This window comes from Lepidochelys olivacea (genome assembly GCF_965140295.1).
Source record: "Lepidochelys olivacea isolate rLepOli2 genome assembly, chromosome: 7".
In the NCBI taxonomy this organism is placed as follows: Eukaryota; Metazoa; Chordata; order Testudines; family Cheloniidae; genus Lepidochelys; species Lepidochelys olivacea.
Window position 1 is genome coordinate 106597581 of NC_140417.1, and position 27920 is coordinate 106625500.

The following is a 27920-nucleotide window of genomic DNA, read 5'->3' on the forward strand; positions in this document are numbered from 1 at the left end:
ATGCCCCGTGACCGTTGAAAGGCGGACGTTCCAGCGGGAACGGTGTCCGGTGGGGAGCATGTTCTGGTTATTTCTGGCCGGCGCGGAAGGGGACTGTTGGCCTCGAGGAGGACGGTTGCGATGGCGAGCGGCAGCCTGGCGGGCGTTGCGGCAACCGAGGCTGGCCGCCGCAGCGCCAGTGGCCCCCTCCGGCACCCCCGCATCGCTGCCGGCTGCTCCTGGGACTGCGCTTCCCCCTCGTCTCCCGGGGGCCTGGCGGACACCCTGCGTCTCCTTCCCGAGGGAGCCAGTGACGGCGAGGCGCTGGCGCCGCCTGAGCACGGGTAGGGAACGCCCAGGAACACAGGCACCTACACGCCTGCGGGGAAGTGGAGGCTTGATCCGGATCCCGGGCGGGGTGTGGATCTGAACCTCTTCTCTCGCATGGAGTCCTGAGGACTCTCCCCCCCCCCCCATACCCTCGCCTTGGGGTGTGTCAGGGTTCCTTCCCCAGGCTGAACTCTAGGGTACAGATGTGGGGACCTGCATGAAAACCTCCTAAGCTTACTTTTACCAGTACCTTCCCCAAGGTACGAACTATTTTACCTTTTGCCCCTGGACCTTATTGCTGCAACCATGAAGCGTCTAACAAATATAACCGGGAAAGAGCCCACTTGGAAACGTCTTTCCCCCCGAAGCCCTGCACCCCCTTTCCTGGAGAAGGCTTGATAAATATCCTCACCACTTTGCACAGGTGAACACAAACCCAAACCCTTTGATTTTAAGAACAATGAAAAAGCAATCAGGTTCTTAAAAGAAGAATTTTAATAGAAGAAAAAGTAAAAGAATCACCTTTGTAAAATAAGGATGGTAAATACCTTACAGGGTAATCAGATTTAAAACATAGAAAATCCCTTTAGGCTAAACCTTAAATTACAAAAAGACACAAAAACAGGAATATCTATTCCATTCAGCACAACTTATTTTATCAGCCATTTAAACAAAACAGAATCTAACACATATCTGACTAGATTGCTTACTAACTCTTTACAGGAGTTCTGACCTGCATTCCTGCTCTGGTCCTGGCAAAAGCAACACATAGACAGAGAGAACCCTTTGTTTCTTCCACCTCCCTCCAGCTTTGAAAGTATCTTGTCTCCTCATTGGTTATTTTGGTCAGGTGCCAGCGACGTTGTCTTAGCTTCTTAACCCTTTACAGGTGAAAGGGTTTTTCTTCTGACCAGGAGGGATTTAAAGGTGTTTACCTTTCCCTTTATATTTATGACACGCCCCCCAAATCACAGATAGGGTGAAACACTGGCTGTGATTTCTTTCTGGAGCTCTAGGAGAAAACAGAGTGAATAAGACACATGCACCTTTAAATATACTACCAAGTATATAAAGACTAACAATATTTTTCACATCTCAAGGACAATTTTAACCAGTTGATTCTGGGAAATTTTCAGGGGAGAGTGCATCAGCCACTTCGTTAGAAGCTCCTGAGATGTGTTGGATGTCGAAATCAAAATCTTGGAGAGCTAAACTCCACCGAAGAAGTTTTTTGTTAGTTTCTTTGACGGTGTGAAGCCACTGTAGCGTAGCATGGTCGGTTTGTAGGTGGAAACGCTGTCCCCAAACGTATGGGCGTAGCTTTTCCAGAACATAGACAATGGCATAACATTCTTTTTCACTGACTGACCAGTTGCTTTCCCTTTCAGACAGCTTCTTGCTGAGAAACACTACAGGGTGGAATTCTTGATCTGGTCCTTTCTGCATTAAAACTGCTCCCACACCGTGCTCTGACGCATCTGTAGTTACTAGGAATGGTTTGTCAAAGTCTGGGGCCCTTAGCACAGGGTCAGACATGAGTTTCGCCTTAAGCTGGTTAAAGGCCTTCTGGTACTCTTCGGTCCACTGAACGGCATTTAGCTGTTTCTTTTTGGTTAGGTCTGTCAGTGAGGCGGCGATTTGGCTGTATTGCGGTACAAATCACCTGTAATATCTGGCCAAGCCTAAGAAGGATTGCACCTGTATTTTTGACTTTGGGACAGACCACATTTGGATAGCATCCACTTTGGCCTGTAGGGGGTTGATAGTTCCTTGAACCGCCTGGTGTCCAAGGTAAGTCACTCTGTTTAGGTCTGTTTGACACTTCTTAGCCTTAAGAGTTAGTCCTGCCTCCCTTATGCGCTCAAAGACTTTTTGTGGATGTTCCAGGTGTTCTGCCCAGGAATCTGAAAATATGGCCACATCGTCAAGGTAGGTGACTGTATAGTCTCCTAATTCCTCTAGGAGACCATCTATAAGTCTTTGGAAGGTGGCGGGTGCATTCCACAGCCCGAAAGGGAGTACATTTAAATTCATACAGTCCGACATATGTGGTGAAGGCTGACTTTTCCTTGGCGGATTCATCTAGCGGTACCTGCCAGTACCCTTTGGTTAAGTCCAAGGTAGAGATGAACTAGGCCTGTCCCTGTTTCTCTAATAGTTCACCTGTGCGTGGCATTGGATAGTTGTCTGGGCGAGTTACAGCATTTAGCTTACAGTAGTCCACGCAAAAATGTATCTCCCCATCTGGTTTGGGAACTAGAACCACTGGAGATGGCCACGCACCGCCAGAGGGGCGGATTACACCAATCTGTAACATATCCTGGATCTCCCGTTCTATAGCAGTTTTAGCTTGAGGAGACACCTGGTAAGGTTGGACTTTAATTGGGTGAGCATTACCTGTGTCAGTGGAGTGGTATACCCGTTCAGTCAGTCCAGGGGTGGCTGGGAACGTCGGCACGTAGCTAGTGCACAACTCCTTGATCTGTTGTCGCTGCATACGCCTAAGGGTCATGGAGAGGTTTACCTCTTCCACGCCACCAGCACTTTTCCCTTCGTAGTAGACACCTTTAGGCCACTCAGCGTCATCTCCTCCCTGGGCTGTAAACTGACAAATCTAATCGATCCAAAAAATTAAAGAAGAGCAGAGAGGCAGTGGGTTGCTCCGTGTCACTGTCCAAGCTCTCTGGAGGCGTTCATCTGCTTCCTGTTCAGTCTGGAACTGTTTCCTTGATGCTGGAGACATCAGTTCCTCATTGGATTGTGGACCTAGGCTTGGTCCCTCTGGGAGCGATGTAGGGGATGGGGCTGTTTCCATTGACTGTGAACCGCTCTTCGCTGGTGCACTATGTTGGGGTTCAGGCTCCGGCTGAGCCTCTTGTGCAGGATTATCGGCTGCTGCCGGTTCAGGTTCGGTGGGGCCCTCTGGTGTTGGGGTTGCAAGTACTGGATTCAGTGCTGGCAGTGGGTCTGGTGCTGGTTGTTCCGCTGGTTCTGGGGCTGGCTCTGTCTGGGTCTCTGGGACTGGATCCACTACTGCTGTTGCAGACGTTGGCATGGGGTCTGGGTCCATCACCTCTGACCAGGTCCTGGTAGAAGTTTTCCAGAACAGAGCTAGGCGTGACGGCTTGCTTAGCCTGGCTGCGGGTGACCATTCCCACCCCTTTGGCTAGCTTCACATGATTGGCCAAGTCTTCCCCCAACAGTATGGGGATGGGATAATCATCATATACTGTAAAAGTCCATGTTCCTGACCAGGCCTTATACTGGACAGGCAACTTGTCTGCAGGCAAATTGAAAGAGTTGGACTTGAAGAGTTGAAGTGTCACTTGGATCTCTGGGTCAATTAAATTGGGGTCCACTAAGAAAGCATGGATAGCCGACACTTGTGCTCCCATGACCCTCCAAGCGGTGACCTTCTTCCCACCCACACTCACAGTTTCCCTCCACTTCGAGGGTATCTGGGAGGTATCTGGGCCTGAGGACCTCTGGAGAGATTCCAGTGCAATGAACTGTACTCGGTTGGGGTTCTTGGGGCAGTTGGCCTTTACATGCCCCAGCTTGTTACATTTAAAACATCGTCCAGCTGAAGGGTCACTGGGGCGAGGTGGGTTGCTGGAGAAAGGTGTGGCAGGACGATAAAGTCTCTGGAGTATTGTTGGGGTCTTGGGCTGCCCCTGGTAGTAAGGTGTGGTCTGAGGGTGTTCCTTCTGGTATCCACTCCAACTGCGACCAGGGTTGTTCCTCTCTCCTCCCTTCACCTGTTTTGTTCCAGCTTGCCCCACCTCTCTGGCAGTCTGGGACTGCTCGTATCGATCAGCATAAGAAGCAAGACTTTCTGCTGAGTCCACTTCCTTATCGCATAAACACTGTTTATTTCTTCCTTGGACATATTCAGGAATTGCTCCTGAGCTATCAAATCACACATTCTGTCAAAGCTAGTGACACCCCTTGGACCCATTTATCTAACAGACCCTTCATCTGGTTTAGATAAGCCACATTACTTAGTCCAGGCTCTCTCTTAAGGGTTCGAAATTTTACTCTGTACGTTTCAGATGTAATTTGAAAATTTCTTTAAAACCAAATCCTTGAACTTAGTATAGTCAGAAGCCTCATCAATAGGCATCTTATTGAATATGTCCAGAGCTCTTCCAGTTAATTTTGTGACCAATATGGTCATCTTGTGAGCTTCAGGAATTTTATGGAGAGTGCACAGTCTCTCAAAGGTGAGAAAATATTCAGCAATATCTCTGGATTCATCATTGTGGACCTAGTCGCTTCCATTTGTGGATTGTTGGGGAAGGATCGTTAGGGTTATCCAGTAGATTCCGCTCAGCCTTTGCCTTCTCCATCTCATGCTTCCTCTCTTTTTCCTTTGCCTCCATAGCTCTCCTGTGGGCAGCCTCTTGGGCTTTTTCCTTGGTTTCTGTCATGTTTGCCTCTCTGTTTTTAACTCATTTTACACCCGAGAGTTAGAAATAAAACACACAAACAAAAAACTTGGCTTGTCAAAAAAAACAACAGGTTGTGTTGTAACCGGATACCTATGTTCTCTGATAGTGATTGTCAGCCTACAGAAAAATCCTTAATTTTTTTTTTTTTAACACCTTTGTCTCCAGGCAAATAGACAGAAAAAGCCTCCAGTTGCTCTTAGCTAAAAAAAAAACAAAACAAACAAAAAAAAAAAAACCCCCACCTTTTCAGGTCTGTGAAGACTTGTGAATTTCCCTGCAGGAGGTTAACTACCCTGCCTTTAAGTAGAGAAAACTCCAGCTCACAAAAGACAATTCCCTTTTGTCTCTGCTCTGGCCCCCAAGGAGAGACAAAAAACTCTTAACTGCTTTCAGCTTAACCTGCTTTCCAGCAGCCCAAAGGAAAAAAAAAATTCCTTTTAAAATCTGTGCTTCTGGTTCAAAAAATCTCAAAATGATTTCAAATTAATCCCACCGCTCTGCCACCATGTCAACGTTCCTCGGGTTAAGAAGCTAAGACAGCGTCGCTGGCACCTGACCAAAATGACCAATGAGGAGACAAGATGCTTTCAAAGCTAGAGTTGGGGGGGAGAAACAAAAGGTTCTCTCTGTCTGTGTCTTGCTTTTGCCGGGACCAGAGCAGGAATGCAGGTAAGAACTCCTGTAAAAAGTCAGTAAGCAATCTAGTTAGATATGCATTAGATTCTGTTTTGTTTAAATGGCTGATAAAATAAGTTGTGCTGAATGGAATGGATATTCCTGTTTTTGTGTCTTTTTGTAATTTAAGGTTTAGCCTAGAGGGATTTAAAGGTGTTTACCCTTCACTTTATATTTATGACAGGGTGCGATGGGCTCAGGCTGGGGCCCTGAAGGCAGTTTCTGATGCCTGCCCCCTGGCTGTGGGGCCCTGGCTACAGGGCTGTTCTCCCTAGTGCAAGGCTCTGTACTGAGGCCGGAATAGATGCCTATGCTCACAGTGAGTCTTCACTCAGGTTCACCGTGTCCGGGCAGGTGTATTTGTCCTCTGCCGCCACCCCTCCCCCACCACGGGGAGATTACAACTCTGCCCTCGGTGCAATAGGTACACTGCTCTGCTGCTGTCTCTTTTAATGGAAAGAGAAGTGACTAGACCTGATTAGTTTCAGAGTAGCAGCAGTGTTAGTCTGTATCCTCAAAAAGAACAGGAGTACTTGTGGCACCTTAGAGACTAACAGATTTATTTGAGCAGACGCTTTTGTGGGCTACAGCCACTTCATCAGATGCATGCACTGGAAAATACAGTAGGCTGACTTTATATACACAGAGAACATGAAACAATGGGTGTTACCATACACACTATAAGGAGAGTGATCAGTTAAGGTGAGCTATTACCAGGAGGAGAGAGAAACCTTTTATAGTGATAATCAAGATGGGCCATTTCCAGCAGTTGACAAGAATATGTGAGGAACAGTAGCGGGGGAAAAATAAACATGGGGAAATAGTTTTACTTTGTGTAATGACACATCCACTCCCAGTCTTTATTCAAGCCTAACTTAATGGTGTCCAGTTTGCAAATTAATTCCAATTCAGCAGTCTCTCGTTGGAGTCTCGTTTGAAGTTTTTTTTGTTGTAATATTGCGACTTTTAGGTCTCTAATCAAGTGACCAGAGAGATTGAAGTGTTCTCTGACTGGTTTTTGAATGTTATAATTCTTGACATCTGATTTGTGTCCATGCTTATCAGAACATGCCCTGTGAGAACTAGCACATCATTGGGACTGATTAGTGTATTTCAGGGTAGGGATCTCCCTGTGTGTGTAGCTAAACATATTGATAGCACAAGTTCCCTGTCCCCTCTCTCCTCCCCCCAACATTTAAAACAGTATTTGGGAGCAAAACTTCCTTCAGATGTGGCACAGCCATTAGTTTTCATTGCAGACTGAATCCACAGCAAGTTTTGAAATTTGTAAAACATGTGATATAAATATACCCTCCCTCCCCCCCCCCCCCACCACACACACACAACCTGTAATTGTAGCGTTTGTTCTTCCTAAAGGATACTGCTTTGAAAGTAATGTGGTAAATACTTCTGTTACAAAAGTATAGATTATGTAACCATTCTCTTAAAAACTGAATCACTTTAAATGGGGAATTCTTGTTTGTTTTATAAACTATAGTGTTACCTGGAAAGCATAGGTTAAATAAATAAAATGTAGTTAAATTTCTTAAACAGAATGTTTCTTATATTTCTAGGGAGAACTCTTTGGTTTTGGAGAGACGTTTAAATGATGAAAAGGAAACTCCCTGCTTACTGTACCTGCAGTGTGATCCTCATGGATCTGAGCAAATAGTCTGTGTTGGAATTGTAAGTGAGGCAAGAAACATGGAAGTATATGTAGGAGAAGAGTATTGTGGAACTGGTAGGGGACAGAATGTCTGCACCATCCAGAATGATAGGTAAGTGTCTTCATTATGTAGGCTTTGTTTAATATTTGCTTATTAAATCCATTTGAAAAGGAAACTGGCTGTTTTGGGGGAGCTGGGGATGGATTATATTGCTTTTAGACTGTTGGCTTAAATGTAGCCCAGCTGTCTTAGTGAACAAAATGTGTTGCTATCCATTGGGTGTTTCGTCTCAATTGAGGTTTTTAGTGGTAAGATATCCACATCACAAAAACCACCAACGCAATTTGTGCAGCCTTGACAGTCTCAGCAGAGACCAAGGAATGAATGGGCATAGAAACTGCACTTCTCACCCTTCAAGGTGGGCCCTCCATGTCATTGTTGAGGCACATTAGTGGTTTACATTGCCATTGTGTTGTCTGTGCCAAACAGATGGTTAAGGCTGTCAGCTACTGTTTTCGGTGAGATAAAGTATTTAACTCAGTAGTAATCCCTAAAAGCCATTTAGGATCACTTTATTCTCTTTGGAGCCATATATAAAGAGAATTTAATGAAAATAAATAAGTCAGTATTGATTCTTCTTGTATACTTGGCAAGATTTTTGCCTGTGGAGTGGGCGGGGGGGAATTAAAAGGAGGTAGATTTTAATTACAGTACATCAACGTTTGGCCAGATATGTTGTTTGACTGGCTGGTTCTTAAATTAGCAAATCAGTCAAGCCAAAACTAGGAAAAAAAATCGTATGGATACCATGCATGAAAAAACTAGGAACGTGTGTGTGTGTGTGTGCGCGCCAGCCATATGATTAAATCCAGACTGAATTTCAGTGTTCAAACCAAAATATTCTGTTAATGAGAAGAGCCGAGTGGGTCATCTTTTATCTGAATATAATAGCTGATATTTTTGTGCTCCTGTAGAATGCATTTATGTAGCATTTACCATATAGAGATTTCTCAGTTCTCATTTATTTTTTTTCTAACAGAAATGACAAGGTTACCTTATACAAAAAGTATCTTAAATTGGAGTACTCCACAACCTCTTGTAGAATTAAGGTAGGAAGTTCCACAAAATGTTTTTAAATTCTTTTTTTATTACTTATGTGATTTTTTTTTTTTTTGCATTATCTGATACTCAGATGATAATAGTTAGGTTTACATCAACCTAAGATGTGGTTTGAGTATTCTCTTTAAAAATGTAGGTGGATTTTTATACCAGGGTTCTCATGTCAAATCCACGTAAAAAATGTCATTATTAAAGTGTGTGCATGAGTGTGTGTGTGTGTGGGGGGGGGATGCTCTTAAAGAAACACCTAATTTTGTAAAATAGACATATTCTAGATGTTTGTGGGATCAATGCCTAAAATTCTCATTGTACACAAACATGCACATTTGTAACTTTACATATGTGATTAGTCTCATTGTACTGAATGGGACTATTCACATGCATGAAGTTTAAACGTGCTTAAGTGTTGGCAAGATAAGAGCCTAACAGATCTGCACTCATATTCTATTTCAATGTGAGTACTACTCAGAATAATAGCAGTCTGAAGTCTATTAAACAGGTCTCACTTTTCCATTAAATGACCTTTTAATTTCCAAAGTAGTACTTTGTTCTAAAATCTTATTTATTTTTCTTTGTTTTTCAATAGCTGCTTTCCATTGGTGAAAGACAAAGAGTACTCCTAACTAAAATTGTAGTACAAGTAAGATCAGTTTCTGCAAAATCTGCCTCAGATCTTTCTTCATTAGGATCAAACGTAGATCTAGACAGAGTTCAAACTATGGTGGAATCCATTGGGTCAAAGTTATCTCCAGGTGCTCAGCAGCTCATGAATATGGTTCGACTTCAGCAGAAGGCAAGTTACCACACTTTTTTTTTCATTTATTTAAATTTATAAAAACGCAGAATCCAGAACTTTGCGTTTTGTGTCCATATTACATGCATATTCCAAACTCATTCAATCAAAAAGACCTCTCCAAACAAACTTCTTATTATTTCAAACCTCATTCAGCCACCACCACTGTAACAAGACTGGGAACGTAGATGAGCCTTGCAACATGCTCTGAAGGCCACTCAAGCCAAGCTGACTGACTGAATTCTAGAGTTGAAGACTCCCCACTAAAAACGTTATGCCACCAAACCTTCCTCCCCTCTCCATTTAAAACAGGGGGGCTGTTAGGTTGAGATCTGCAGCTATGGGCAGTTCCTTTTAAAACTGTAGTATTATAGTAACAGTCTGCCCATTTCAGGTTTTTTAGGACAAAACTTACACCATTCAACTAAAAATTAGGTACTAGTCAATGCAGATCACTGAGTATGTGAGGTGTTAATGTGTTTCCTGCAGGAAATAACATTTAGTATCTGTGCAGCCCCATTCTGTGCCAACTGAAATGTCAAGGATTTTTAAGGATCAGCCACTTGTAGCAGAAATCCAGCCTTAAACTAACCAAACATTGATAACTCCTGAGATTTGCATCCAAACGGAAAACGTCACAACTTTCTTGCTAAAATAAAATGATAAAAAGTGATCTTGGAACTTGAGATGGCAGACTATTATAATTTTAATAGTTTGTTACAACTGAGCTGTCACTACTTTGTATTGAGAATTGTGTGGTGTGTGTATAGTGGGTTTTTTTGTTTTTAAAAAACCCTTGTATCTTCATTACAAGAAAATGTTTCCTCCAAATAAAAGTGGAAGTACTTATAGTAATAACTATTGGATATAGGCCTCAATCCTGCGAAGAGAAGCATATGTACGGACCCCTGCACTCACCCACATGGAGTAACCTTTGGTATTGGAGCCCTAATTTAGTCAACTCCTGCTTCAATAATTGAAGTTCAATCTAACGAAATTTGTAGCTACTCTAAACCTTCATCTTGCAAATGTTAGTCACGTTCACATGATTTCTTTATTCTGTAGAATTATCAGTACATAACTTGCATTCTAATAAAGCTTTCATATCACATTCATTCTGAGTAAACTTTACACTGGTGAGAATGGAATGCAATTCTATCGTTATCTAAAATGCTACAGAATGCTTACACATTTTGGGGGGAGGGGAAGAGGCACAGCTATTATTTCCGTAGATTTATATTAAAAAATAACACATTAAATATGTACACTTTCTTATTTCCATTAGAACAGTTTTCCTCTTGGAGACAAACTTCAATGTATCTTTGGAAAAAGAGAATCTGTCTTTGGAGACAAGCATACAGTTGATGGATTTCACAATGCAGCTGCTTTTAAAGGATTAGACCAATCATCCGATGAACCCTTTCCTTTTAAAAGTTGTTTGACAACTGAAACAGTTTTTGGAGATTTAAAAACATATACTGGCATGAAAACATGGATACCTGGTAGAGAGAATATTCCTGATCTTGAAACACTTAAAACTATGCAACAAAGCACTCCTCTTCCTGGAAATGATTTTAAAGTTATGTTGTCATCGTTAATGCAAGAGCAAGCAAGTGCAAACCCAAATATGCCCAGTTCTGGGCTGCTGCTTCCTTTTCTTCAAAACTTATGTGGTCAAGTAAATCATCTTCGGCTAGACGATGGGAATAAGCATTTTGAGAAGAGTACAATGGATGAAGAGGAAGGCATTCAAACTATTGGGTAAGTTAAGTTGGATATGTGTATCAAGCCTGTCCTAGCCTGTGGACCGTGCCTTGTTGGTAATGGTAGTTTTTAAAAAAAAAAAAAAAAATCTGCCATGATGACACTCACCACAAAGCCCCACCATTGCAATTTAAAGGAATATAACAGCTATGAATTCCTATTTAACTAACAATGTCAATCAGCATTTTGAAATGTATTGAATAGAATATTTTTCATTATTACCTTCATACTATTCCTGGTTTCTTTCCAGTGGCAGATCATGGTGTACCTTTTTCTGTGGTGTTCTAGGTGTCTTTCTTTTCTTCCCCTTTATCACATTCTTGCTTTACCTACATTATGTACTCTACCTCCTCCCCTATATTTTTCTCTTTCCACTTGTATTGCCAAAGTCTCTATAGTATACTTATCTTTAACTTTTTCTCTCCCATGTTACCAGATGCATAATAGTCTAAAGCTATGAAAGATGGTGGAAAGGAAAAGGAATGCTTTATAGGTGGCAGCACTCTGGTGAGAATTCAGACCTCTCCAGCTGCCAGGAAAGGGGAAAGCGCTGGTATTCCTTACCTGGGCATTCTACTTGAACTGTGTTTGGTGGCTCCATTTCTGATTTATGAGCCTCTGCCTAGTAGATGTGATAAATGTGAAGCCTTTACTCCAAAACCTTCTATGGCTGCTAAGTGGCAAAAGGTGCATTCTCATTCTGTTTCTCCAAGAACTTGTATGAGTGGGGTGTCTCCATTTTTCGGGTACTCCCACCTAGTGAAAAGCTCACGTGTCTGCCTGCGCTAAAGCTCATATCTTTCCCAAGTATCAGCAGACTGAAGATGATCAGTTTATTGAAACTGCTGCCCACTAGGTTCTGAATAGCAGTATTGAAAAATGACAGAACTCTAGCTAACTTTCCCTCTGTTGCAGCTTGACAAACACCACATTGCATTGGTTACATGTGGGAAGTGATTTAACAAGGTAGTGGGGTTTTTTTGTTTGGTTTGGTTTTTTTTTCCCCCTCCCTCCAATCCCCTGGTTTGGGTATGGTGAATATCTTGGAAAGTTTTAGTACAAATTTGTTAATTTTTGAGACATTTAAAAGGGGGGGAAGATAGCTCTTGCATTTAAATACGTACAAAAAGATTGTGTTTAAGGCGGGGAAAAAAACCAAAAAACCCACAACCCCTAAATGGCAAAAAGTTGAAACTTGTGACTGGCTGGTCCAAATTGATAAATACTCTTGTCACTTTGCAAGTGGAAGCCAATTTTTTTTTTTTGCAAACATTTTTTTCACTATTTCGTACTCCCATAAATACTATGATAAATAATGTAAGTCCATCATATGGATATGATGTGTGGCTTTTGTGCTGCTATTCTTCTGAGAATTCCCTAACTTTGTTTCTCACTATGCAGGTATGGAAGCATAAAGTAAAATTTGTACAGATTAGTGTGCTAATCTTTTCTTAAAAAATACAAAAAAATTACCATTTTAAATATTGGGGTAAGATTACATTAAACACAGATTAGCATAGTACCTTAACTCTTACAAACTTCAGAAAGTATTTTGTTTGGTTAGTTGTACAAGTAAAGGTACAAATTCTAATGTAAAATAGGACAAATCTTGCACTTATGATATACATCTGACTAATGTATGTTGTACTGTGTGTGTGTGTGTGTGTTTGGCCAAAATTAGGCCTTCTGTGTAGTAAAGGTGTAAGTATTTATTATTTAGACTTTAACATCAAGAGTACCTCCTCTACTGAGTACGTATTCTAAGAAACCCAATAATACTTCAAAACTTCAGTGCCCTTCCTTGAGGCACTGGGATCTCTATTTATGCCAGTTAGCCAGCATGATCACTGACTCCATATTAAAAATAGGAATGACTAATTATTTATATTTACATTCTTACAGAAGGGAACAGCAGCCTATTTGCTCCTACTTGGAAAAGGTCATATCCAAAAATATGGAACTGATGGAGAAAAAACTAATGGACTATATTGATCAAAGTATGCAGAAACTTCAGGAACATATAGATACTAAAGTTGTTCTGTTAATGGACATGGTTCAAAACTCCAAAACGAACAAAATGTCACAAGAACACTATGACTCTGGAGAAGGACTCTCAAATGGCGAGAGATAGACAATATTTGAAAGAGAGGACCCCAATATAAATACTTTCCAGGGGCAAGTATTTATTTTGATGTCTTTACAAAGCTTAATATTTATTAAACTAATTATAAACCCCCCAAGTTGTTTGTTACATTTGTTACTGTAATTCTGCCCAGTATTGTACACTAAATGTTAGTGTTATAAAACATCTGTAATAATGTCATTTTTCACAAGTATAAGAATTTTGTATGTATTTTTGTGGCTTATTTAATTAAAAAATATTTCTAAAAAGCCACTTGGAATACATTTTGTCAACCTCCACTTGAACTATGACATTCGTGCTATAAATAAAGTGAGTTGTAACTTTTCTATTTATTAGCTTAATTGTTTTGTTTTATTTGCAACCCATTACTAGAAGATTTAAAAAACAGAATTCAGTTTCTGTTTAGTTTTTAGTTCATTTTTTTTCTTCGGTTAAAGGATAACAAGAGGGCACCTTTTACTTCTAACGCACCAGTTCAGAATCATTATCTGATGCATCTTAAGCTGAACTGAAGCACAGTACAGAAAGTGAATTGACTATTATCGATGGGCTAAATGACAGACCTTCTCTATTGATGCTCATTTCAAAACAAGCACACAACTGCTTGGATGGATTTAATGTAGAGTATTGGTCAGAACCTCAGTAGTAGCAGAAACTGCCCTAAAGAAGCATGTAAGGGGGTCCCCTCTTATATAGGGAGTCTGATGGGACAGGATCTGCTGCATTATGGCAATCCGGAACCAGAGGAATGACCCTACAGTATTATGGTTGCTCCAGGATCAGGAAGGTAGAAAGGTGGCTTAGAATCCTCCTTCACCCAATGTTTACTGCATTGGCAGAGACTACAGATGTTCTACACTCATCTGGCTTCACAGAGATAAAGGCAATATCTTCCTTTTTGAGAAGCAGACAGTCCTCCTTTCTGTGAAGAAATAGAGATATGTATTTTTTTAATTATGGGCATTTTTACTTATAGAATAGAATTTGACTCATGAACTATGAGAAGCTATATTTCAAAAGGACAGAGATAGCTACACATCTGAAGTTTCTGCTTATACTTTATATTAAATTTTAGTCTAACTTGTTAATCTTCATTCCCATCCATCTGAGAGCAAGTAGAACAGAATTGATTTCCAAATAGCTTAATGTAATGTATTCTATTCAAATATCTAAAATGTTTGAAACCAAAATGTACAAATTTTAAAATAAATACAAAAAAAAAATTAAGTGTCAGCGTGGGCAGTGGCTATTAAGTAGCTGCCCCCATTGACTGTTCTGTATCCAGCCTATCCTACATTCTCTTCTCCCCACCACCTCTTTTTCCTCCTCCTACCCTGCTCCCTCATGCAAAGAAAAACTGATGAGCCGTGCAGTATGCCTTTAAGGTTATCACATCCAGGTACTGTAGAGATCAGTTCCAGAGTTGAGGTTGCTTCACTGAGAAGACCCTGCCAGCAGCCCCTCTTCCTACTTAAACCAGGGAATCACCAGCTCAAGTGCCTGAGGCTACTGCAGTTTCTAGAGCAGGGATCAGCAGCCTTTGGCCCATGGCCCATCAGGGAAATCCACTGGTGGGCCAGGACAGTTTGTTTACATGTAGCATCAGCAGGTTTGGTGGATGGCAGCTCCCACTGGCTGCGGTTTGCTGTTCCAGGCCAATGGGGGCTGTAGGAAGTGGCGGCCAGCACAGCCCTGGGCCCATGCCGGCAAACCATAAACAAACCGTCCCAGTCCGTCAGCCGATTTCTCTGACTGGCTGCGTGCCACAGTTTGCCAATCCCTGTCCTAGAGTATCACAAGGACAGAGAAAGACTTTGTGGCAGAAAGGACCCAAATGATTTTAGGCTATGTAGGTCAGATCTAAGTACACCAGACCCTTGCTAGAACACGGGATTTGGGATCCATGCATGGTACTGTGTTAAAATGAATTTCAATTAAAGTAATTAAATTTGGGATCCATGGCCGCAACCGTGTTATATGTGAATTTGGGCTATATAGATGCGCGTTCTAGTGTACTTCACTATATGTAGAAGGCGGCAGATGCAAAGCACAGGTTTAATAATTTTTTTTGTGAAACCTCTTTAAGTGAGCAGCTGTATTCAATTAAATTTGAATTTCTAAGTGCTCTTAATAGACAGCCCCATGCACAATTTATTTAAATATTACGATTGAAATATTCTTTCAAGCCAACAGCATTGCATTGTTTCAGGACAGCAAGTTTTATTTACTTCCTTTAAAATAAGTAACAGATCTGAACAAATCTCTTACATTAGAGGCAGTCTTAGAACTATGTTCTCCATAAAGTGATATGCTATATAATGTCTCTCTCTCTTTAAGCAATTTTAATGTGTCCATCTCCATAATTTTCAAGCATCATAATGCATTTATTCTATCTTTAATAAGTATAAACACAGATGCTTCTATTTTCATCTTTTCAAGTATGAAGCTCAAGACAAAAAGTTGCAAGAAAAAGCTTTATTGCATCACATGGTATTGCACATAATTTGAAGGTGAGATCATTTTTGCATGTTAAACATGGTGACTAAATATAATCTATTCAGATTTAAATCAAATACAGAGTTGTAAATACCATTCTCATTCCAAAGAAAATAACTAATTTGATTAATTAGAATATAGTTAAATTAGAAACTTGACCATTAAGAGGCTCTCCAAACTTATGTAAATCATCATAATTTTAGTCAGTCTCCCTTCTCGTATAACCATTTTATTATTTAGGCAGTTCTGCAATTGACTATCAAGATACTGTGTTTATACAGAATATTTCTCCTTTATAATCAGGCTTTTCCTGTCTGATGCACTAAGTCTTTCGAAAGAAGACAATTCTGTATGCTTAGCTTCAAAATCACCTCTATAGTACAGAATGGTGAGACTATAAATACTGGATTCTAACATCATGGAAGTTACTAGAGCAGAAAAAGGATAAAGCAGCTGGTTATAACAGAGAGAATTTATATTTAAAAATAGCTGTCTTTCTAATCTAATGATTCTATTATCCAAGGGTCGGTCCTGGGGCCGGTTTTGTTCAATATCTTCATAAATGATCTGGAGGATGGTGTGGATTGCACTCTCAGCAAATTTGCAGATGATACTAAACTGGGAGGAGTGGTAGATACGCTGGAGGGGAGGGATAGGATATAGAAGGACCTAGACAAATTGGAGGATTGGGCCAAAAGAAATCTGATGAGGTTCAATAAGGATAAGTGCAGGGTCCTGCACTTACGATGGAAGAATCCAATGCACCGCTACAGACTAGGGACCGAATGGCTAGGCAGCAGTTCTGCGGAAAAGGACCTAGGGGTGACAGTGGACGAGAAGCTGGATATGAGTCAGCAGTGTGCCCTTGTTGCCAAGAAGGCCAATGGCATTTTGGGATGTATAAGTAGGGGCATAGCGAGCAGATCGAGGGACGTGATCGTTCCCCTCTATTCGACATTGGTGAGGCCTCATCTGGAGTACTGTGTCCAGTTTTGGGCCCCACACTACAAGAAGGATGTGGATAAATTGGAGAGAGTCCAGCGAAGGGCAACAAAAATGATTAGGGGTCTAGAACACATGACTTATGAGGAGAGGCTAAGGGAGCTGGGATTGTTTAGCCTGCAGAAGAGAAGAATGAGGGGGGATTTGATAGCTGCTTTCAACTACCTGAAAGGGGGTTCCAAAGAGGATGGCTCTAGACTGTTCTCAATGGTAGCAGATGACAGAACGAGGAGTAATGGTCTCAAGTTGCAGTGGGGGAGGTTTAGATTGGATATTAGGAAAAACTTTTTCATTAAGAGGGTGGTGAAACACTGGAATGCGTTACCTAGGGAGGTGGTAGAATCTCCTTCCTTAGAAGTTTTTAAGGTCAGGCTTGACAAAGCCCTGGCTGGGATGATTTAACTGGGAATTGGTCCTGCTTCGAGTAGGGGGTTGGACTAGATGACCTTCAGGGGTCCCTTCCAACCCTGATATTCTATGATTAATCAGCAGCAACAAGGGAAACTGACTACAGAAACCTATCATAATACATTTGTGGCATTATTTTCCTCCAACTTAAGTTATTTATTTATTTAAATTTAGATGCTTGAATCATATTGCACGTTGGTGCCATATATAGATGCCTTGTGGTCCTCTGCGTCTGATCACATTCGGTATGTATCTCTGCTCACTTTGGTTTTCAAAATAAGTCCAGCAGGGACCAAAATGATTACTATTGAGAGCAAAGTGATAATAGACTGGTCCTGTACCTCAACCCTTTCCCCAACTGCATTGTGAATGAGTGTGAGTTGAGATAAATATATAGTTATATAATTGTTCTTAAACTATAAACACTCATGCTATTCAGTGGTAGTATGATGTAAGAAAAGGGGGGCGGAATTTGAATAGCCACAAGAAGATTCTGTTGTCACTAAGTCTAGATCAGAAAATCAATCTGGTTCACCTATATTTTTATAACCAAAATTATTTATTGAAGAGAATTATAGGCTTTTATTTGTCTAGGAAGTAAACGTAACAGATTTGAAATTAGGGAATGGTAAAGACAGATAAGGAACATATTCAGATGTATATTAGGATGTAATATTATATTATAATATATTATAATATTATTATATTTATTATATTAGGATGTTTATTAGGAATTTGCTACACTGGTAAAAATGCTTCTAGAGCTCATCAGCAGGAAATCATGCAATGAATCAATCCTTTTGACGGTAAAAGCGATTGAAATAACATCATGTTAAATTGATAATACACCCATCTGAGTTAGTGGGATTCTTTCACTTCAGCTTAGTGGCCCAACAACGGTCACATTTTCCTGGCCAGAACTTGTCTCTCTCTTGTTCCTAGTTACACAGCCCTGATAGCATCGGGAAGAATAATCGTACACCTTGCACACCACCACTTTGCACTGGAGGTAAACTGTAGAGTATCCATTAAAAAACTGAAAGGCTTTAAATTGGAACTGAACAATTTTTTTGTTTGATGAAGTGTAAGTAGTGTAGGTATCATCTTTTACACACCTGAGAAAAGAAAAAAATACATAAAATTAGTCTGTTCTCACAGCATAATAAAATATGGAGATTGTATTATGCCATGTGACTTTGTGCTACATAAAAATAAACACTTTTGTTGCATCATAAGTTGACTTGACTGGAACTTTACTTCATGCATTTGAAACAACAAGGTTAATAAACATTTGCAATATGAAATTCCTAATACACAGAGATGGAGTGTAAATAATGAAATAAATGCAAAAACATTTTGAAAACACGCAATGGAATTTTAAAAGAATACTTTCGGAAAGCATCTTTCAAAAATATGGATAAAGAGCCTTGCTATCTTTCTAATGTTATTTTTTATTTCCCATTTGGATTTTCTAAAAATAAAAAACAAAAGAAGAGAAACCCAAACCTTTGTTTCACAATTTCTGCAATTTATTTTACTGAGATGGGAAATTTCTATAGAGATTTTAAACTAGTTTCTCTTTCCAAATCCTTCCATATGTAGAATACATCCATGGGATTATATGTAATCCACACTATGAAAAGTGTGATTCTTTGTTCCTTTTAATGGCTGGTTTATACAAAAGGCTACTGCAGCTAGCTAATATATACACATTCCTTTACCTCAAAATGGTAGAGGCTTTTAGGTCGGTGAGGCCAAGGTTCAAACCCTGCTGCTGTCCCCTATGAGGTCAGTTACATTTAAAAAATCATTTTAAACTGTGAGTTCAATATTTTCCTTACCCTCTCTTGATTAAATCGTATTTTACAGTTGTAAAGTCATAGGAATCAGGAGATGCTACACATGTGTCTATAAACAACATCAAATTTGGATCAGGGCTGTAGAGAGTGGCTTGAATGTATAAGTCCTGGTTTAGGCCAACAAAGTTTGGGAAATCATTCACGGGGCTTGAAAAAGATGGTGATTCATAAAAGGAAAGTTTCACATGAATCATCCATACTGAGTTTCATCAGTTTCTAAAGAGTCAGACTCATTAACTATGTGCATGATGTCTGCTATCGTGCTCTGGTCCATTCTGCAGGTGAAATGTAACTGAGGACTCTTTGCCCTGGTGATGAAATTACCAGAAGTGGATGCTCTGACTGTGTTGGAATAGTTGATAGTCCCATTACTTACCTGTTAAAACATTAAATAAAATACACAGTACAGTGCTTCAAAGGTCTTGTTGAAATATTACAACCTAGATAGCTGTAATGCACTACAAGTTATCCAAAAGTCAGATGAGCCAGCAGTGAATTGTTTGAGTACAGGTGAAAAAGTGGTTTCAGCTTGAATATTTTTAGATGGCCTTTTATGCTAGATCAGCAGTTCTCAAACTGTGGGTCGGGACCCCAAAGTGGGTCATGACCCCATTTTAATTGGGTATCCAGGGTTGGTGTTAGACTTGCTGGGTGGTAGGGCTCAGGTTACAGGCCCTGCTGCCTGGGAGTGAAGCCCTTGGGCTTTGGCCGCCCCCAGCCCAGGGCAGTGAGGCTTGGGCTCCCCCACAATATGGTGGGGTTCAGGTGAGCTCAGGCTTTGGTTCCCCCATGTTGGGGTCGTGTAGTAATTTTTGTTGTCAGAAGGGGGTCACGGTGCAATGAAGTTTGAGAACTCCTGTGCTAGATCATTGGTCTTGCATGGAATTAACAGAGGGAAAATTTAGTCTGAATATCAAGAAAAAATGTCTTGATGGTAAAAGGTATTAGGGTATGCCTCTTGAGGCTTGTGAAGGAAGACCCATTATGTGGAATATTTAAACTAGACTGGGCAAAACACTGGAAAAAATACTGTAGGAGACAAGTGTGCCCAGGACGAGAGATGAACTGAATGATCTAATATGCATTTCTCATCTGTAACTTCTGTTGGTCTTGTTTCCTTTCTAGGTCAAAGAAGGGTGGGAGGTTTTAATCTGTTGGTGTGTTTTGGCCATAATTTAGTTTCCATTTTCTTCAACATTGTGTGAAGCCACTATTGTGTTGATTGGACATAAAAATGGAGGTGGGATGCCTAATGCAACAGATCTTACATGTACAGGACTCCAGATGATCTCAGTGGGAATCTTGCATGATTAATGTCTGCAGGTTTGAACCTGGTGTCAGCATAGGGAGATAGATAGGGAAGTAGCTATATGGGTCCTCAGTGGTGTGAGCTCACAGACAACCTAACAAAAGATAGGCCAGCCATGGTATCTATATGTATGTTGTAATCGGATCACAATTTTCTTGATGAACTGTGGCAGCCATTGTGCCTAGAATTTTTATATGTCCTACTGTACTCTTCCAGCAGTTGTATGGTGCTGCACATAAGATGATACTCTGTGTACTGGACCTTTGGGATCTTTGGTGAACCTCATGATTTTCTTTGCTAGGTACTGCAGTGGGAGAAATCCAGCACAAGGCTAGGCACCTCTTTCTCTTTTAACTCAAGAAAACAGGATTTCTAAAGTCTCCAGGCCCAAGTGCATTATTGAACATGACACATACTGCTTCCACAGAACAAAGGAAAAGACATTGTCAAAAATATGCAACGTAGTTATAGTCATGTTGGTCCCAGAATATTAGAGAGACAAGGTGGGTGAAGTAATATCTTTTATTGGACCAAGTTCAGTGAAGAGCTCTGTGTGGCTCGAAAGCTTTTCTCTCTCACCAACAGAAGTTGGTCCGATAAAAGATATTATCTCACCCACCTTCTCTCCTTAATTGTCCAAAATAAGCAGCCAGCACCCTACCCAATCCTTAAACCATCCAGAACCCAACAAATCCTAAAGCAAAAATGTGGGGAAAGGAAGTCTGAGTGTGCTTCCCCTAAAGTCAGTAGTTTAGCCACAAATTTCATCTGGATCAGGACTGGACCCTTGAATGTTTCCTTTGAGTTATGTTTACAATAAACTTATTTCTGTGTAGGTGTGTTAGTGGTGCTTCTATGCCTAATTTATAGAGGATATGTCTATCACAAAGCTGGCTAAGGAACTTTGGCTCTTTAGCTCCAGTTGTAGCTGCTCGTTTTTTCAGCTCCAGAGGTCCCCAGATCAATCCCCCAAGTGTTGGATCTCACAAAACTACATGGTGATATAAATATTACAGTGGTTTCTTCCCATTGAGAATCTTTTAGGAATCTTAAAAGCACTCTCCTTACAGTGTGTATGATAACACCCATTTTTTCATGTTCTGTGTGTATATAAATCTCCTCACTGTATTTTCCACTGAATGCATCCGATGAAATGAGCTGTAGCTCACGAAAGCTTATGCTCAAATAAATTGGTTAGTCTCTAAGGTGCCACTAGTACTCCTTTTCTTTTTGCGACTACAGACTAACACGGCTGCTACTCTGAAACTTAAAAGCACAGAGTTATTCTGACAACTTTTCATTAATAAGTAATTTTAACAAGTTATTTTGATATACAGTATTTTCAGATGTAAACTCTTACCTCACTTTTTGTACCACAGCCATCATAAGGTATATGGAATATAACATGGGATTTTGTAACCATAGGTCTACAAGCTGGGTCATTCAAGTGAACATTCCATGAAAAATAGCCTTTTGACCTGATATAGGCTCTTCTAATTACTGCACGCATGTAATCTGGCAGACATGTAAGTGCCACTAGATGAGAAATTTTGAATATCAGTAAACAATATTGAAGCATGTATAAAAATCCAGTAGTTATTAAAATGCTACTATATATTATGTTCACATCACTGGCAAGCAATTAGCCTCACAGAATGTTAACTAGCCTGGAAATAACAGCTGAGTGGAGAGAAAATGAATTTGCCCTTTCTTTATTGCTAAGATTGACACAACTGAAAGTTCACTTCCCCAGCCTATCTCCCTTATGGAATTAATACTGAGGTTACATAAATTAGTTTGATTCCACAGTTATTTATGCTACCTAACAGGGAGAGCTCAGAGTTAGGCCACAGCAATAACCCAGGGATCTGCATTTTGTGATTCTTGGCTCAGACACCTGCTCCAGCGAGGTGCAGTGAACAGGGGTTCAATTAACTGGCCTACTAATGCATATGAAGACCACTCTATAAATGCAGACTTAGCTTAATGATAAAATATACAAGTGCAGACTGGCTCCTTCTCTCCATGCACGCTGCCAGAACACAGCTCTTCTACTAGAGCAACATGCTATTACCAAAATCTGTAGAGCTTGAGCCATTGCTTTAAACATGTTGTGACTCAGTTTAATGGGACAATCTGCATCCCTCTTTGGCTTCACCATTGTCTTCAGATGTCTATCACATTTCCTTCTCTGATGGATCTCAAAACTTTTTACTCTTTTCTCCTACTTTCCTCCCTTTCTTGATTGGTCCCTGGAGGGTTTGTGACCCCCTTTCCCCTCCTTGGCCATCCTCCATGACAACGCTTCTCTGAAGTTCCCTAACAATGAAGATTCTTTTCTGTTGGAGCTCAGCATATCTGCCACCTTACTGTTGGTCTCTGACACTGCAACATTTAAAGTCTGCATTGGCTGGGGCTGTGTACCACAGTGAGTACTGGGACCACAGAATATTTGGAATTTTAAAACTGTATTACTGGGTCGCACTGGAAAGTCACCCATCGCTCATGGGCTCCAACAGCCTCCAAGGCAGTGAGTGACCATCAGGAAAAGCCACGATGGTCCAAATATGCCTAACAGGTGCAATAGACACCAAATAAAATGGCCTAATCAGGCTTTCCCAACTAGTTTCTCTTATCCAAGCTTGCAGTACAGTAGTAAAAGAAGGATAAGAAAATATTACCAGGTGTCTTGGGTGCTTCAGTATTATCAGGAGGAGTTATGCAAGAAGATAACAAAAGGCAAAAATTAAGGATAGTTCATGAAGCTTCATGCATTATTTATTATTATGATTATAGCATAATCAATTAACATACCGAGTAAGCAATTAAATTAAAAAAGATTTTGAAAATATTAATAAAAAATGTTCTGATGAATAGAGCTGCCATTTACCATCAGTTTTCAAAGACTAATCTAATGAAAAAAAATCCCTGCTTGAAATTGAAAAGGGGAATTACTATTATTTTAAATGTGAAGAAGATTAAGCTCTTTGTGTATATCTGCATGGACAGGTAATTGCATGCTCAAATACTTATTTTGCATCTGGAGAAGAGTTTCCATGTTCCCTTAACTGTTTGCACACAAGTGCTCATATTCTGTAGTTACAACCAAGATGCCTTTTTAAAACGTGTGTCCCACTGGGCAAGGAGACCCCAGCACATTATCTAAGCATTTGGTGGGTTGTATAATCTGAATGGTGCACTGAACTTGGAAATACATATTAGTTCAAAAAATGAGCAAACACTGCAGTGATATACCTCTTAGGGAAACCTAACCCAGAGTCTGAGACAAAGCCCGCTGAAGTACCGGAACATATTACACTGGCATTTTCTTGATGGCCACAGTTATGTCTATGCACGACCAAAGATTCATCTCCCTTGCATTGCACATCATCCAGGAGGATACTTCCTGAGCCTTCACCATAATGGGCACTAACTGGGGCTGAAATAACCAGTCCACACCCAAGCTGCCTGCACACAATATCTGTGTCTTTTGTATCCCAGCCATCATCACAGATTGTTCTCCAGCTTTCATTGTAAGGGACTTCAATGTAACCTGAACACCTGCCCTCTTTGCTCACCAGTGGCAGCGACGTGGTTTGGAAAAGCAGGGAAATTAATTTTCAAAACTAGAGGAAACCATCACTATGTTTCTGATTTAGGCTTCTATCTTGTCATTGATCCATGCATAGTACATCCACCGAGGTCTCTGGCTCTCTTGGGGGCAGATACAGGGTATATGAGACTTTTATTATGCAATACTAAAAGAAAACATGACCAGTACCATAGTATGGAATACATTGAAGTTTAAAGATTTACAGTGAAATCCTGGCCCCATGGATGTCTGTGGCAAATCTTCCATTGACATCAGCAGGGTCAGAAACCCCTTGTTTCTAATATGTATCGTGTGGCACACAAAATGGACAAAAGTTTGGGGGTGGAGTTTTTATTTTATTCCATCTGGCTCTAGGATGACATATGGCTCCAAATATGTAATGGTTTATTTTCTTCTCAGGTTGTTGTGATTAATATAGTTTGGCCAAAACACATATCACCTTCTCCAAAACTGTACTCCAAGTTAAGCTTAGCAGATTTCTGGGAATGTCAGACAAAAGCCTTTTTCCTTTAATATCCATTTTTGTCAGCTGGGACATTCAAACAGTAAGTCAGTGGAGCCAGCTTTGAGAACACTAGAAGTATTTAAAAGGAAATACATTGTAGCAAACAAATAATTACAATAAAATGAATTAATAAATACCCGTTGCTCCTGATGCCATGTAATGGTCAGAGACTGACAAAGATGAGAGAAAATGAAGGCACAGTTTAGTAATAGTCAAGGAATCTGTAAACTAGATACACTTTTCTTAGCTGAAGCAAGGAAGCACAGTGGGCTACAGTGCTAGTCCAAATAATGTCTTAGATTAATTAATTAATTACAATGGCTTAGGTGGTCTCATTATATTTATACAATATGATTGTGGTTCCCTAATAACATTTGGGGCCATAGTTATTCCCTGGTGATGGTAAACTGATCAGCAGTATGTGTGTCATGTTGCAAACTCCCCACAACACTGATCCACCAGGAGCCTGCTCAGGGGGACAGGACACCAACAGATCAACAGGGAGATGCACTAATTCTGAAGGTATCCACTCTCTGTGCCAATCACCCCTCCTCCCTCCACTCAAATGGGTATAAACTGAAAGGCCCATGTTGGTGGCAGTGAATCTGACACTCAGTAGGCATAGCAGTTCACTGATAAACTGAATTTCTGTACCTATTTTTTTTTAATTTAAGATAAAATGATTAAATTTGATAGGGAAGGTACCATGGATACCATACACAGGGACATACACAGGTGTGTTCACACCATTATTTGTAGTGGGACTAGAAAATGAGCTGACCCGAGAGTAATTTTCTGCTGAACAAACAGAAAAGAAAGCCAGATTAAAATATTTTATTTGCTTCTGCAGATATCTGCTATATCCATTGAATACAGGTGTATATGTATTCAAGTGGAAATGAAAATTCAGCAAATCCACTGTGAATTTAAGGGCTACCCTTCAAATAGGCATGTAAACATGGATCACACGTTGAAAAAAACATTCTGTAAGGCAAGAATGACAAAAGACTTACTAGTGGTACTCATCTGCTGTGTGGTAGGGAGTACAGCTGGCAATTCAAAAAGAAGATGACAAAATGAAAGTAGCATGTTTATTAAAGAGACATTGAAATGAACTTTATGAGTTACTGGAGAAAGGAAAGACATAATCTAGAACATCATCCCTGAAAGAGAGATAGAGGGAAAATACATACTAAACTACAAATTTAACTGAGACTCAGTTAGTGCTAACACCAAGGGTGTCCTAAAATAAACAAGACATTTGAAAGGCAAAGTCTGGATATATCTATGTGAGTAAGGCATTCCAGAGTCTTCAGTGGTACTTGAACTTTTGCAGAACATCCGGAGTAGGGATTTGTACCAGTGCTGCTAAATGAATAGCTAAAAAGAAATCTCTCCAGTATAGATTAGGGTTGAGAGGAATTTGAAAAGGAGACAACACCAGAATAATTTCCCACTGTCAGATTAGTAAGGAAACCAGAGTAGAGCACTATGGATTTACTATGGAGTGTAGGCAAGTTTACGTAAACCACTGGAGATAGGAATCAAGTACACACACTGTGAAATTACAAGTCTGTCTTCAAATAGGCAAGGAAACAGAAATACTATTCTCTCACTTACTTGTGGTACTGGGCTCTTGTGTGATAGGTGGAGGAGTTAGTACTACAGAAAGAAAATGAAAGACAACATTAAATAGTTTATGCAACACACACACAAATGTTATCAGTTGCTGGACAAGATAAAGTACAATTATATGTGGGTTGAGCTATTACAATGAAACAGCTCATTGCTGTTGTGGGGAAACCAATGGGATGGGGAGCTGGAGGGAGGAAATTACCACCTTCCTCTTATACAGTTCAATTCACATTTTTCCATTAGGAGCAGGATTTGCCCATTCCTCCGTGCAGAAAAATTGAAGGCTTAGTTCCAAACCTTGCAGTTTGCATCCAGTCTTAGGGAAGCAGACATCACTGGAGCTCACAAATTTCTGTATGGATGTAGTGGGGCAGATCCCTGCCTCCCATCTGGAAAGAATTAAAGCTGTCTTCTGGGCACAATCACCCTCAATGCAACACACCTATAAGGCTTGTCAGGCCTCAAGATGGGTGGACCCTTAAAAAGGAGGACTCTTGCTCCGGCCAGCAGGACTGCAAGTCAGAGCTCCCTGTCCCCTGGAAGAAGGGACTCCTGACGGAAAAACTGCTTGAGAGCCTTGGCCTCCCAGGCCCCCTCAGAAAATAGAAGGACCTGGGAGTGAGACCGTTTGGTACAAAGCACAGCTTGCACTGGTGCAGCTCATCTAAACTAAGAATTTTCACTTGTAGTTGCTTACGGCAGTGACTTACCCCCTCCAGTATAGACAAGGGCTCAGAAGGATGGGAAAAGGAGCCAACTATGAAATAATTGTCTACTGTAAAAATAGTAAGGAAGTCAGAGAAGAGGAAAATGGCTTTACTTCTGCAGACAACTTCTCTTTCTGTGGGAATACAGGTAATTTCTGTAAAGCAGTGGAGACAGGAATCGAGGACAGCCTGTGCAATAATAGGCCACTCTTTAAATTGGAATACAAACTTACATGTAGTAATGGGCACTTGTGTTGTAGGGGAAGAAGCTGGTAAATAAAGAAAGAAAAGAAAAGCCAAAATTCAATACTTTACAAAAGAGATGTTTGAATAAACTTTGAGTTACTGGCAAAAGTAAAGTAAAATTACATCTGACGTGCTATTGCAGTAAGCTAGATCACTTGCTGCTGTGGGGAAAACAATGTGATGAGGATCTGGAAGGGGAAAAGTACCTCTTCATTTCTTGCCATTTAATTTCCCCTTGCAGAAGAACCAAAGGTTCAGCTGCAAACCCTGCAGAACAAATAGGATTTTATGGAAGCAGAGATTAGTGGAGCTCGCAGGGCTCTGTATGGACTATTTGGTAACATGGTACCCAGGGCACACTGGAGTCACGTTGCCATGAGTTTCCTTGCCTGTAGTTATCCCTGGGATCCCCTATAACAATGAGTTTCCCACTTGGAAAGTTTGAATTTAATGCTCCTAAAATACAATTCATGTTAAAAAAATAATAGAAATCGAGTACCTGAGCAGATGACACTGGTGTCCTCATGGTGGGCACATTTATGTGTGCCCCAACCCTGGTGTGAGCACTGCCACAGAGAGGATTCATTCCCTCTGCACTGCACATCATCCAGGAGAACACTTCCAGAGCCTTCACCAAACCGGGCATTCATGGCGTGGCCACACCCAAGCTGTCTGCATACAACCTCTGCATCGTTTGTGTCCCAGGCATCATCACAAACTGTTCCCCAGCTTCCACTGTAATGGACTTCAACACGACTGGAACACCCGTCCTGTCCATTCACCAGTCTCAGTGATGTATCTTGAAAAAGCACAGGAAACAATATTTTTAATGTTAACACAATTACCTTGTTTTCAATTTCATGCATTCCAGGGGATCCTCCAGTGTCCAGATGGGACTGATTCCCTCATGGGTGGGTGCAGCATTTTCTCCTCTGTACGGCCAGCCCCCTCTGCTGTCCAATGTGTGTGGATGCAGAGCCATGGTCCTAACTTTCCCTGTGCCACCCCTTTGGGGTGCCATGTACCCACTAAGTGCATTAAGTTGGCAGAGTGCATACTCACTACCATGGCTAGCATCGACTTACAGAGCGGTGCACTGTGGATAGCTATCCCACAGTTCCCACAGTCTCTGCTGCCCATTGGAATTCTGGGTTAAGCTCCCAATGCCTGATTGGGCAAAAACATTGTCACGGGTGTGTTTTGGGTACATGTCATCAGT

General features: G+C 40.8%; 2 protein-coding genes across 4 annotated transcripts in view; one reads left to right on the top strand and one right to left on the bottom strand.

Annotated features, from left to right (window-relative positions):
* On the top strand, nucleotides 1-17872 carry LOC311523874 (ATPase PAAT). Of its 3 annotated transcripts, XM_084634377.1 has the most exons (7): nucleotides 1-323; nucleotides 7010-7213; nucleotides 8142-8211; nucleotides 8808-9014; nucleotides 10300-10775; nucleotides 17002-17072; nucleotides 17770-17872. In XM_084634377.1, the coding sequence occupies exons 1-6, from the start codon at nucleotides 121-123 to the stop codon at nucleotides 17036-17038; spliced, it is 1197 nt and encodes a 398-aa protein (XP_084490503.1). In that variant the 5' UTR covers nucleotides 1-120; the 3' UTR covers nucleotides 17039-17072; nucleotides 17770-17872. The 3 variants fall into 3 exon arrangements, with proteins under 3 accessions (XP_084490503.1, XP_084490501.1, XP_084490502.1); XM_084634375.1 differs by lacking the exons at nucleotides 17002-17072; nucleotides 17770-17872 and adding an exon at nucleotides 12681-13185 and having other exon boundaries at nucleotides 4-323; XM_084634376.1 differs by lacking the exons at nucleotides 1-323; nucleotides 17002-17072; nucleotides 17770-17872 and adding exons at nucleotides 5249-5429; nucleotides 12681-13189.
* Nucleotides 17584-27920, bottom strand: part of LOC311523253 (scavenger receptor cysteine-rich domain-containing protein DMBT1-like) — a gene marked incomplete at its 5' end in the record, with an annotated part of 28284 nt that continues 17947 nt past the window's right edge. Inside the window, 5 exons of the mRNA XM_084633025.1 lie at nucleotides 17584-17942; nucleotides 18669-18833; nucleotides 25734-25775; nucleotides 26908-26968; nucleotides 27201-27605. Coding sequence (XP_084489151.1) covers nucleotides 17705-17942; nucleotides 18669-18833; nucleotides 25734-25775; nucleotides 26908-26968; nucleotides 27201-27605 — 911 coding nt within the window. The 3' untranslated portion in view covers nucleotides 17584-17704. The remainder of the gene's footprint in view (nucleotides 17943-18668; nucleotides 18834-25733; nucleotides 25776-26907; nucleotides 26969-27200; nucleotides 27606-27920) is intronic.